The following is a 13,954-nucleotide window of genomic DNA, read 5'->3' as shown; positions in this document are numbered from 1 at the left end:
TATCAAATCAGCCAATCGTGTGGCAGCAGTGCAGTGCATAAAATCATGCAGATCCGGGCCAGGAGCTTCAGTTAATGTTCACATCTGAATGGGGAAAAAATTTGATCTTAGTGATTTGGACCATGGCATAATTGTTGGTGCCAGATGGGCTGGTTTGAGTATTTCTGTAACTGCTGATCTCATGGGATTTTCACACACAACAGTTTCTAGAATTTACTCAGAATGGTGGCAAATACAAAAAACATCCAGTGAGCGGCAGTTCTGTGGACGGAAATGCTTTGCTGATGAGAGAGGTCAACGGAGAATGGTAAGACTGGTTCGAATGGTAACTCAGATAACCACTCTGGTACAATTGTGGTAAGAAGAATGCTATTCTGAGATGCGGGTTGGCGCTGTTTTGGCAGAACGTGGGGGACCTATACAATATTAGGCAGGTGTGGCTGATCGGTATATATATATATATATATATATATATATATATATATATATATATATATATATATATATATATATATATACACACACACACACACACACACACACATCATGTGGTAAGGCCTATTTAGGGTTAGTAAGCGATAAGGTTAGGAAGAACTTTTGTTACACTAAAATAATGTTCAAATATATTGTTTATGTCTTGTGGCTATTCATTTGAAATAGTGAGTATTTTAACATTTAGGGATTGGCCCCATTCACTTCCATTGTAAGTGCCTCACTGAAACCCAGATTTCTTTTTTTTTTTTCTTTTTTTTTTTTTTTTTTAAGAAAATGAGGGGCAAGTTAAAATAAATGTTTGTGGTAATCAGTATTATTCCACAAAGGCTGTTGATTGAGATTAACTTATATTGAACCAAGAATATTCCATTATTTTCAAACTTCATGGATGCAAACCAAAAGATAAGATTACGGAATACAACAAATGAATGATAAGTCTGGCATCAGTTCAAAAACAGCTTCACATTATGTAACACTTGAGTAACTCATAACAGTTAACTAATATTGTAAAATGCACAGTTCCAAATTTAAGATTTGCATGTTACTCCATGTTTCTTCGTCACTCTCACTTGTAAATAACATGAAGCAGTCCTGCCACTTATATCCATGCAAATATATCTAGGACAGTATAAACGCTAAAGAAAATCCCTGTTGATTGACATTTCTACCAAGGCATGATTTATAAAATAATAATCGCCCCAGCCCTATTTTCAAAGTAAAATGAATAAAGAATTTAGAATGTGTAGTAAATGTCAGGTTTGAGAGTTCACTCTTTGAATAACGCCATTAGATTTGAATTTTGTATGCATAATAGATTTATACTACAGATAACCAGAGAGAGAGAAAGAAAGAGACAATTGTGTTGTGTGTGTGGGTGCAGTAATAGCTGAAAGTAGGCTGTGTGAATACAAGCTGCTGTGTGGGATTCACTGCCAAAAGCTTCGCCACAAAATGAGTCCATCGATCTGCTGTAGTATGTGCTTCAATGAGGCGTTTGATGTCTTATTAATGCTTAAATGTACAACTTCTGTTTTCCCCCCCACAGTTCACCAGAGCAATAAACATATTAACACAGATGAGAGAAAACACAAACGTTTACACATGTTATGAGCATTACATATAGTGTGCATGAACATGCGGCTCTCTTCAGCAGCGTAACACATTTTTGGGGCCCTCGTGAACCATTTGATGGGGCCCAGCACAGAAGTAATGGTGTCATACATCAGTGTTTGTATCAAGGGTGAAACAGTATCAATTATCAAGACCAACAGTGAGGTTATTTGAGGCAATTTATCCCTTTCTATTTTACTTTCACCATGCTAAAATATTTATTTGATGGGCTACAGCAAGTATACACAGGGTTAATGCCTGAAGATTTTTTTTTTTTTAAATACTTGACCGTGGCGTAAATAAGAGGAAGCTATTTTGCAACAAAGTTCTACAATGGAGTGCCACTTTGCATCACAGGTAAGCAGTTTACCATGAGTAAATGATGACACAATTTCCATTTTTGGGTGAAATATCTCGAAGTCCAGCTCAGTCAAAAAGAAAATACACAAACTAGCTATAGATCCCACCAAAAAGCCCCCCAATCACTACTGCACAGACATGCACTTTCAATTGTGTCTTCTATGCCTAAAAGGCCACCGGTGAGAACATTTGGACCATGTTGTCTTGCTGGAAGAGGACTTGGATGCAGCCAGATAGATAAGGGGATTACAAAGACAAATCTGTCTTCCCTCGTCTCAGTGTTGCTCTTGAAATGCTCTCTGGAACTTATAATGGGAATCTCACTCAGGTGAAGCCTGGCCCGCATTCAGAAGGATCAGAGTAGGATACAGATAATGACTTCACCTTGACTCACTTTAAATTCATTTAAAAAAATGTATTTTAAAAAGTACCTCACATAAAGTCTTCAATGTTTTTTAATGAACGCTTCCTGTATCCTACTTTTAAAGAAAAGGACAACAAAAGTTCTGAGACCACAAGACAGAAGTATATATGGGAATTTAAACAATGTCTGAGGAAAATTTCTGTATTTAAATTATATCTATGTGAATCCAAACTAATCTTTCCAAATCCACTGCTTACAGACCATTTAAATAATATTTATCCAGTTGCTCTGGATATTATATAAGTAATGTCACTTTTAATAATACTAATAATGTTAGTTAAGGTTTGTCATAATTTAGTATTTTCCACCTTCCAGTCCTTTACAATTAAAATATGCAGTTTTTGCTCCTGTTTCTTTAATACTTCTATATGAAAATGAGCTCTGTTATGACTGGCAAAGCTCTGCGTACTGGCGCAGTTCGCACTGTCAATCATCTCAGTGGGAAAAATTGCTGAATAGGCCTTGATATTTATATGTGGGCGGTCATATGCTAATATGCTCGTGGCATTGACAGTAACCATGACCGTTTCTGAATTACACAATTTTGCAACTTAGTTTCCATATATGTGCTAGGTGGACTGGGGAGGAAGTGTTATAGAATGTCTACATAATACATAGACTCATATTTCAAAAGTTTTCAGAAAATACTGTCCATTCTGTAACCTCTGCAACATGGACAAGTGAAATGGACATCCACAAGTGAAGTGGTCTTCATCAGTATCTCGTCTTATGCGATGCCTCTATGAGAAGCAGGTATGGTCTGCATTTATCTCACCCTGATTCTACAACTGTGCAAATCACATAGTGGTCAAGAAGTGCTTTTGGGAGATCCATCTCATCCTTCCCCTGCCCTAAAATCACAACTGATCTCTGCACTGACTAATGCGGCCACCCCCTGGGACTCTTGGCCAATAACAAGGTAGAATGCCTCTCACAGCTTCTGCCATGCCATGTTTTTGATGAGGAGGTGTGCTGTCACCTGCCATTCCCATCAAAGCACTGCCAGTGTGCTCTGAGATCGAGTTACAGCCCTGTGATCATTCAGTCAGACAGAGACAGGGCTCACGTCTGCTGTACATGCCGTCTTACACTCCGAGTGGACCAAGGCCTCTGTAATAAATTGGAAAGTAATGGACTGAAGCCAGAGATGAGAGAGAAATTTTTCTGCCCCAGCCTCTCTCTCCCATGAAATATGGTTATCCCAGAGAAGGTGAGGGAGGAAAAGTTGAGATCTATGACACCGCTGTATTGTGTTAAAGAGATAGTTCACCCAAAAATGAAAATTCTGTCATCATTTCTTCACCCTCATGTTGTGATCTTTCTCACAATGTTCTCTCCTTCAAATAACAATATTTTTGAAGAATATCCTTGCTGCTCTTAACCATTAAAGTGAAAGGGGTTTGCTGTAGTCACGCTACAAAATGACAACAACAGCACCGTAAAAGTATCATAAAAGTAGTCCATATGACACATGCACCATCTTGCAAGTCCTGTTTATGTGTAATGATCTGAATTTGAGTCATTATTCTTCATATTCTTTGTTGTTCTTTATTGTATTCATCAAGTAAAACTATCTCTTGGCTTAAGAAATCTTGGAATATGGAATATCTTTTCATCATTTTGGAGCTTGACAGCACCTGTCCCCATTCACTTTCATTATAAGGAAAAGAATGGACAGGATATTTCTCAAAAGAAAGAAAATCATAGAGGTTTAGAATGCATGAGTGTGAGCAAATAATGACAGAATTTTCTGTTTTGGATTAACTATCCCTTTAATGGTGTTGGTCATCAAGCAGATGTTAGAAAGAGTCAACGGCTGGTGTTTACTCTGTGTTATTTCACAGCCGTGTTGGAGTCTGATGAATCGATGTGACTGGTTCATTACCTGATGGAGAAACACCACTAAGACTTCAATATCCTGTGCTCTATGATAACCTCCACCATAATGATATCATCAATGAATGGAGTGGACTCGTGAGAGCTGACACCTGGTCTGTCCTCGATGATGGGGGTTCAATGTTAAGAGGATCAAACACCACCTCTCTGGGACTCTTGCAACAAGTTACATTTTAGAAAGCGATCAGCTCACAAACCATGTACGAGTGTGTCTGCAGAGAAGCAAAGTGATACATGTCCTATTTTAGCCAGCAAGACCTTGGGGATGGTATGTTTGTGTCATTTGGTGTGGTTTGAGTAAACTTGGGTAAACTTGTAGATTGAAATGAAATACACATCCAGTAGTTCTTTGTTCTTCAGAGGAGGACACTGTTTGACAAAATTGTCTCTAATAGACCTTAGCCAAAATGAATGTCATATTTAATTTGATACAACCAAGGCTGTAGAGTGAAGTTTGTTCAATAAGTTGTAGCCTACTGTTTAGTTCAGGTCTTATTTTTGTCCACTGGAAAAGTTCTGGAAAGTCATATTTTTTTTATTTTCATCAGTTGAACAATCGACACCAAGGTACACAACAGTGTAACTGCCTTAAGGGCTGTTCAGACCAAAAATATTATTGTGCTAAAAAAAAAAAAGCTAGAAATAGAACAGAAAAGGTAACTTGAGGCGTGTTTTTAAAAGTCCTTTTTAACTAGATATTGTCTAAAAAAAAAGGAATACAACAGTACACTGCCTGCACTTTCAGTACCATAAAAAAAATGCTGCGCTCCAGCACGTCTCTGAAAACACAGAGATGCGGAACAATGGTTTAAAACAAACAGAGCAACACCTCTTCTATGTATTGTGTTAATTAAATCAAATGTCAGTTTAAAATGGCCAATTAAAACTTGCAAGAGCGATTATTCTAATAAAGATGCAGTGGTGGACCCCCAAACAACTCTCACTCACCTGTGGGCTGAACTTTGACAGAGGTCTTCTCTGACTCTTTCCGGGTCATGGCGTACCAAGAATGATCTTGGTCCTGGATCCATTCTGAGGCCTCGCAGTAGAACTCGCCCTGGTCAGTGGGCTGCAGTTTGTAGATGGTGAGACGGTAGGTGGTGGCACTGGTCTTGTCCAACCGCAGGTCTCCAGAGGACAGGCGCTGGCGGTACTGTCCCCCTGGTCTTAAAACAAAGTCCCGTGACAGGGTGACTAGGTCACGTGGAGCAGAAGTGGGGTCATCAGCAGGGCGCAGGTACCAGCCCACGGACATATGAGTGTGCTGTGATGTCTGGCGTGCGACCTCACAGCTCAGCTGTAGAGTGTCCCCCTCCACTTTCGAGAGAGTCTGAGCAGCCGCCGTAACTGTCAGAGTGTCCGGGATCACTGTAGAGGAAAACAGTAGGAGAAGGAGAGGTAAGGTTAGTTTGAGAGTAGAGTTCATGAACAATGCAATACACCCTCAAAGCCATTCACTCTGTGCCCCATTAACATTTAAACAGGATTCTCCCCTGCAGGGATGCTCAAACCCAGCCTTCTTATTATACAACCTATTGCCTCAAGAAAAACACACCTCTTTTCGTCCTATACAACCTCTCACCTTTCCACTCCCTCCTTCAGCCTCTAGCACCTTTTCCAATAAAATGTAGTTGAATTCTCCAAAAAACTAAATGAAAAGGGCACTAACTGAAACATGCACATGCTCTTTTGCACTTGAGGGTTTAGTCTACACACACTCTTTCTCATTCTTCCGTGTACAGTGCCATAGGCACACATACAGTATGTAAACAGCTTGCTGCAGGTACATGCACACATGCATGTTTGCATGAAGTTAGGGAAGCATGAAAAGGGAACAAACCTGCAATTGCGGATAAACACAAATATACAAACACAGATTTTGACAAGGAAACCTTGCTAGAGTATGTGAAAAAAAATCTCATTGACCTTGCGCCTGAACACTCTTGAGAGTGCAATGTCGTAAGTTGTTGGTGGGTGGTTGGGTGGGTAAGTTGTTTACTCTGTAATTAGTCCTTTCATTTCCACCAGTTAGACGCAATCAATCACGAAATTTGTGGACCAATTAACGTACTGACAGAGTAATCAGCCAATTACAGTGCTATAGGAGGCACTGCACCCTATCACACAACTTTCTGTCTGTATTTCGCCATTTCCTCTCTAACGTTTATGCCATCTTAACAACCTCATTGGGACCTTAAAGAGGGCACTATGGGCTCAAGGGAGGCAAGAGATGCTGCCTCCCTCTGAAATGTGTTGCAGTTGTGCAGTGTTACTTTAAAGTAGGTTACATTAAAGTACATTTACAGGCACTTTAAAAGTTCGATTTCAGTTGGACTACAATAAGAATTTTAATGCTTTAAGTAAGCGCTTTAGTCTGACTGAAATAGAACCAGTCCGATTTTTGCAAAGTTGGACTAACAGACCTACAAAATGCGATTGTAGCTCGGCTTCGTCCAGCATATTAACTCGTTAATCGGACCACAATTGGCCTCACCATTGTACATGTGCTCCAAAAGCCAGAGGTAACTGGCGAATTAGATATACATTCTTAAATATATGTACGGGCAAAAAACCAGGTATGGTGAATTTTTATAAAAAGCCACCAGAAATGCTAGAAGTTGCTTTATTTGAAGCCTGAACATTGTGTAAGTCTGTTACTCGACTACGCAAAAACCCGCTGTAGTGCAGATTGTAACTGCAAATTAATGTAGTTTACACACTATTTGATGTCATTTCATCCATTTTTTTATTGGAGGCATGAATGCATATCTTTAAAATACATCCTGTTTTAGAAAGCAGGATTTGCACACCCTTTTGAGTGCAATGCTGCTCTCCTGCTCAGAATTCCAGATTTCCTGCACATCTGTGACACCAGGCTTCCATCCTTTAGCACCAAGCCAACAACACGATATTCTGAATTCCATTACCGCTAGATGTCTTCGTGTGGTGCCTGCATTGATTAGCACTAGCCAGATCTTCAGTCTAGGAACAATGCCTCTCACTCGCAAAAAAAAAACAAAAAACAAACAGCTTTGACAACAGTGTGCAAGAAACGGGTTTTCATGACAAACTGGAATCCTAGAAATAAACCTGTATGACATCTTGCAAACAATATTTATCTGAATGAGGCGCTGACAGCTACCAGTGGCTCCCATTACTCTTTTTTTTTTTTTTTTGCTTGTCCAGGACACAGTGCAAAAAATAAAATAAATATAAATACAGCACTTCTGTAGCGAAATATAATTTTATAGTTATTTTAGATCTCAGCAGGAGATGTTGACAAATCCTTTTGCTGAACTCTAGCAGAAAGGTGAAATAATTTATATAACTTCCCAAATATAATTGTGCCAATGTAAGGCAAGAAGTATAACACAAAAATCTGCACTACCATCAAAAGTTTGGACACTCTTGATTCAGTTTATGTTGTTTTTTTTTTGTTTTGTTTTTTATGAGTTGGACCATATAGTGAAGTAAAGGCAGCCAACAAATGGCCTTCGTGTAGGTTGTTGAAACTCCTTCAATAATGTTTAAAAAGCATAACTCAAAGTTGGTTGAGAGTACAAAGAGCTGATTGTGCAGAGCTGTAATCTAGGCAAAGGGTGGATATTTTAAAGAAGCAAAAAATAGCTAAAACATTATTTCAATTTTTTGGTCAATACATAATTCCCATACTTACATTTGTGTTACTCCATAGTTTTAAGGACTACACTAGTGTTCTAAAAAGTGAAAAATAGCAGTGTATGTGTTAACTGATGGCAAGTGAAATATACTACAGAAGGTTATGAAAGATCTGCCCACTGTTCAATCTTCATACAACTAGCCCATAAATCACTGGCCCAGTTCCAGGTTGACAATAGGCCAAGAGGAGTAGCATGAAAATGGAGTACTGCTGGCAGTGCGTGATGAGGTACATCTGGTGTATCTTGCACTTCATCACCCCATACTTGAATCCAGCATTGCATGCCTCCAACACTGAATAGGGTTCCCATGCAAACGCACCCAGCCTTATCATCCAGACAACCTTTGGACAGGCATGAAAATGGAACTGTTCTGGCAGCATGTAATGTAATGCTCCTGGTGCATGATACACCTTGTCACCACTGGTAAAATGGTTTTAGATGTGCCAGGAGTACATGCTCATCTGAAATACAAGCAAGTATGCATGTATCTCACTTAAGATTGCGTAACACCAATCCAATGGAAGAACATCTAATCGAGACCAAATTATTACAGAATTAAAGTAAAAAACTATCATCTGTGAGCTATGAAGTATGGAATGTGCGTCTTGGCTCAGCTGTACCAAAGACACTTAATGACATTTTAAAAAGTAAGCAGAGGCCTTCAAACTGTCTCTTAAAGTAAAACTTTTACCAAAAGCAGGATAAAAGCCTTTGTCTCTCTTTCAATGTGAATGGCCATGAAAAAATTTAAACCTATTTTAACCGTACGCTTAGAGCAAATTGGTCTTATATGCAATACTTTGTCTTTATTGCACATGTAAAAAGAGATCTTTTTGTTTTTTAGCTGGGGATGGGTCACGATGGTCAACAACAACCAACTCATCCATTAGTGAGGTCGGCTAGTTTATCTAGATAATTTGAGTGGCAGTGCTTTAATTAGTGTGCTGAGATTTAACTTTTAGACATTTTGCATGGTAAAACCCTCTTAGAAAAGTTGCGTCTTTAAATTCATTTTCTTGAAAGCACCACTACTAAAGCAATACACATTTAAACAGACTTTGGCCGTTGCATCATTTTAAGAGCATCCCACCACGAATCTTGCATTTTAACATGACATGTCAAATTAAAAATCATCCAGCTTTTAAAATCTTGTCTCAAGACCCCTGCATTCTGGTCCATTCTGCTGTAATCTGGCTGTTTATGAATGTAAGAATATGTCTTATGTATATGCCCCCTAGGCAACATGTCTAATAATGGTCAGATGAAGGCCAATTATTCGGGTAGCCTTTTAGGCAACCCACTGACTAGTCGGTTTTGAAAATAAAAATGTTTTGCACATCCCTAGTTTAATCAAAGAGGTTTACCTGCACATTGGGATGTCTGTGTGTGTGTGCTGATGCACATGATGAGAGCTCAATTATCGACTTTCTGTTTGCTCACACATTATCACTGCTGAGCTAGAGTGAAGGAGCCCCACAAAAGGTATGCAACATTAATGAAACAGCAGCAAGTGGGATGGGGTGGGGACACGGCTTACATAAAACTAATGAAATAAGAGAAAGACTGCATGAGAGAGAAAGAGAGAGAGAGAGAGAGAGAGAGAGAGATAAAAGTGACAGAGTACGAACAGCAGAAGGTAGCGATGCAAATGAAACAATGGAAAGAAATGAAAAAAGCAGAGGAAAGATGGCACTGTTTAATAACAGGTTCCTGCTGCAGCGCTTTGAAGAATAACAGATGTTCGACACAAAGACAGAAAGTGATAATAAAAGAGGGAAATAGTGAAATGAGGCTGAGAGGGAGAGCTGGGTCTGAGGTGGTGGCCCTCCGCTGGGTTTTTTAATAAGAGGCCCACTGTGTCTCTCACACCCTGATGAACAAGCAGAAGGACCTACCACCTTATGAATCACCACAGAAAAAGAGAAAGAAGGTGGGGAGACACAAAGAAAAGATGACAAGGATAAACAGAGGGGTGTTTTTATGAGAGACTAAACAATATTTTTTGTCGTTGTTGCATTATTTTTTTGTTGTCGTTACGGTTCGGATAATTTAAGAATTTTTGTTTTTAAGTGTCTGATAACCGATATGCATAACAAATTAATAATTGTTTAATTTTGGCTTTTTGACACAATACCTAAATACCATTAGACTAACACAGTAAAAAAAAAAAAAAAAAAACATAATATGCATCATCAATAATAATAATTAATAATAATGATGATTAAGAATATTTTTTCCATTATATTTATGCACATTTAAATGATAAATCATTTCTGTGTTGCGCTATGTCTGTTACATTTAAAATGAAACACAATACATTAAATTAGTAAGTTACTTTTCCAGTGAACACCACTGTTGGCATGGATGGCATTGTTGGGTGTTATTTTTATATTAAACAAATGGTGCCTTTTATCGTTAGTCCCGATATTAAAAAAGCGGGTCACAAACTGGATGAGAAGTGCCACACAGTGTCATCTCACAGGCAGGACAAGCAGGGTTGGGGAGTAACAAAATACATGTAACGGGATTACATATTTAAAATACAAAATATAAGTAACTGTATTCCACTACAGTTACAATTTAAATCAGTGGTAATTAGAATACAGTTACATTCAAAAAGTATTTTGATTACTGAAGAGATTACTTTGCATTTTATTGTCATTTGTTTCATTTAATATTTAGTCCTTTCAGATGGAAAACATTTATACATATAAATGATGCGATCCAAAGTGCATTTGAACAGCGGTGAAACACTTTCTTATAATGTGTTACATTCATACGAGCAGATAGAGCAGTACGTTTGAAGTTTGGAGCAGAAGAAAAAGAAATAAACCTTGTGTAAATTGTCAGCTTTACACTAAGTTAAAATGCTATTTCTTGCTATTTTACATGCACAAGTTACCAAGCACGATCATACATTTTTATCAAGAAAATTCACTTTAGATCATCATTTCTTTTTTCTCGTAAGACCTTTGATATTAGGGCAAAAATCATATTCTTGATAATTTTTTTATTGTTTTCCTGTAAAAAATATCTAAAAATCCTTAAAACAACATCAATTTGATTTATCTTGTTTTAGAAACAACACTGCATAAGATATTTAGTTTTTTCAGAGAATGTATTTTTAACATTTTGTCTTACTGTACAGTGAAAAAATTTGACCAGTGCTGAAGAAGTAATCCAAAGTATTTAGAATACGTTACTGACCTTGAGTAATCTAATGAAATACATTACAAATTACATTTTACAGCATGTATTCTGTAATGGAATAAATTTCAAAAGTAACCCTCCCAACCCTGAGGACAAGGCACAGGTATTGCACATAGAATGCATCAATATACAGACAAAAGATACTTCTAAAAGTTATTTCACTCTTTTGAGCAAAACAAAGTGATGCGAATGAGTTTTATAGGTTGGTGTATGACAAAAAAGATGCAACTAGGCAAACTGAAAGATTAGAAAGGGCAACGTTTTTATGCAATTTCTCCATTTGTAACCTAGGCTTTATTCAAGCTGTTAAACCACTAAAAGACAAACTTGTTACTAGTTACTGTTTAGGACACTATATATATCATCCGCCTGTCGCGTCCGGTGTGCAACCCCCTTTAGAAAGTAGGAAAATGAATCAGTAAAATAAAGGTCAAACTGATTACAGGTTAATGTCTAGTTATTCTTGGGTGTCCCTGATTTTTCTTGAAAAGCAGATGATAGTGTAGGAGTGTGAAAGAGAGAGCACACTTGCAGAGCTCCCTTTGTGGAGGAGTGTGTGCGAGTGTGTGCTTGTATGTAGGCGAAGACCTGAGGGACAATCTCCACTACTCTGGCATCAAGTACACCCCCACATTCATCTCTGACTGAATATAATCATTATACATTATGATGACATAATGAGCAAACTCAATAATCATCCTTCATCTTAGCATAAAAGTATACTAAAACAATAAACCTTCCTTCCCACAGGAAAGAGAATCAATACTTAAATATCAGATATCATATGGTACAGAAATGAGCCTGTTACCATAACTACTACTCAAAGTCCCATGGAAACAGCTAGCTTTTTCCAATGCAACATTAAATCCCTAACTTGTAAGGCATTAAGCTATTGATGGCATCAAACAACTACTTTATATAAGCTTTCCAAGTCGCCAAATCAGGCCTTCAACACAGGGACAGGGCTAATCTCAGGCTATTTGCATTCAGTTCACCAGGAGACCATGTCTGACAGAGAAAGAGATTGAGGGATTGAGACATCTCAGTCCATTTCAAACACTACTGTAATTTGTCTAGACTCAAAACTTGCACACACACACACACACACAAATATACTTAGACCCAACCTTAGCTTTGCAATTCCTTCTGGAATGAGTTCAGCATAAAAGTATGTGATGTCAGGTAGGCGTGGCCATATGATCAAAATCTTTATTAATCTGAATCATAAATCTGAATAATATTAATCACTGTAAATTCATGATTTGCTTATTTTTTTGCCAGAAATTGCAAACTGTTTTATAATTAGGGAAGACTGGGAGTTAGTTGGCTACAGTGGTTGTTTGGCACAGAGTCAATTTTTGTTTGTTTTTTTACCTAAGAACTTAAGCTTTCATTTGTACCTACTTGGGTTTTATTATGCGGGTATAACACCGATTATGATTATTGTTAAGGGGAAAGTGGTTATTTTTTGTTATACCACGGGTCTGTTGAATGCTTGATTCTGATTGGTTCATGGACATTCTAAGGTGTGCAATTATTTTTCAAGTAAACGCATGGCTATAAAGTAGTTCCATGTCTTGACCGCATAACGGTTCCATATCACTTCGCCAAATTATTTCAGTTATTTCAAAGAGCCCTACAGGCTACCAAAACAAAATAACCAATTAAAACAAAGTCATTGGTTAAAGTAAATCGGTTAAGAATGTCAAACAATGTCTAAAATATCCAACATATATTTCAATTTCGGTTAAAAAGAGCCCTCGTGCTCCCTCGTCTCCCCTGCACTTACACACACCGAGACTCCAGTCGCAACCGACAAATAGAGCCGCACCTCCACGACTTGATCAATACAACAATTTATATTATCCGAAATAACATTTAATGTTTCAATACACTTCGCCCTAATCAGCCTCACATAGTTGTAGTGGAAAGCACCGCCTCCCCCCGTTTCGCTTAAACACACACACACAAACACAGAGAGAGAGAGAGAAGCAGCGCAAGCCTCTGTTGCTGGTTCAAACATGACGTTTTCGAATTAGCAACAAAGGCTTGAGCTGTATCAGAGCAAGATACACTTGATAAATACAACAGTTTCTATATGATCTGAGATATCTCTGGGAAAAACCCTCACGCTCCCCCTCTCTTTCTCTCACACACACACACACACACACACACACACACACTCCCAGACTCGTGGACACACATTATACGCATAACGCACACACTTAAGGCCCAAACATACTCGTGAGAGAAAAACAGAGTCGTCATGTCAGCGCACTCCTGCATCTCAGTGGGAATGAAAAAAAGTTGTTAAGGTTTATAACGGGAATATGCTGATTTTTAAGCGATGTTACTTCTGACGAGAGATGCAACAAAAAAGGTGATCCCAGAAGCAATCTCTCTCATTTTCTGAGTTTCCCTCTTTTGATCCCTCAAATGCTAACTCTCACACACATGCACAAACACACTAACTTGTTACTCCAGTAAGTGCTCCAGTAAAGCAGCACAAGCCTCCTTGCTAGTTCTAACGTGACGCAACGAAGGCTCCGACTGTATTAAAGCAAGACGCTGAATATGTGGCTGAAGAAAGTAGTTCCACTCACAAGAGCATTTTAGGGACGAAAACCAGAAAATGTCTTGAGATACAACCCTGAACGATGTCTTAAGGTGTGGTAACTGTGGTATAAGAGAAATAATTGACTCCGGCCCATTGAATTGTTTAAAAATAATGCACACTCCAGGTGCATCACCACCTCGGGTGTGCATTATTTTTAAACAA

General features: G+C 38.3%; 1 protein-coding gene across 1 annotated transcript in view; it reads right to left on the bottom strand.

Moving 5' to 3' along the window:
- The window catches only part of LOC127446772 (immunoglobulin superfamily member 3-like), a 200,510-nt gene that overhangs the window by 66,457 nt on the left and 120,099 nt on the right, over window positions 1–13,954 (bottom strand). The window contains exon 3 of the mRNA XM_051707964.1: window positions 5,234–5,653. Coding sequence (XP_051563924.1) covers window positions 5,234–5,653 — 420 coding nt within the window. The remainder of the gene's footprint in view (window positions 1–5,233; window positions 5,654–13,954) is intronic.

The sequence above is a fragment of the Myxocyprinus asiaticus genome, chromosome 10 (assembly GCF_019703515.2).
Source record: "Myxocyprinus asiaticus isolate MX2 ecotype Aquarium Trade chromosome 10, UBuf_Myxa_2, whole genome shotgun sequence".
Taxonomy (NCBI): domain Eukaryota; kingdom Metazoa; phylum Chordata; class Actinopteri; order Cypriniformes; family Catostomidae; genus Myxocyprinus; species Myxocyprinus asiaticus.
This window is presented reverse-complemented; position numbering and strand designations above follow the sequence as displayed.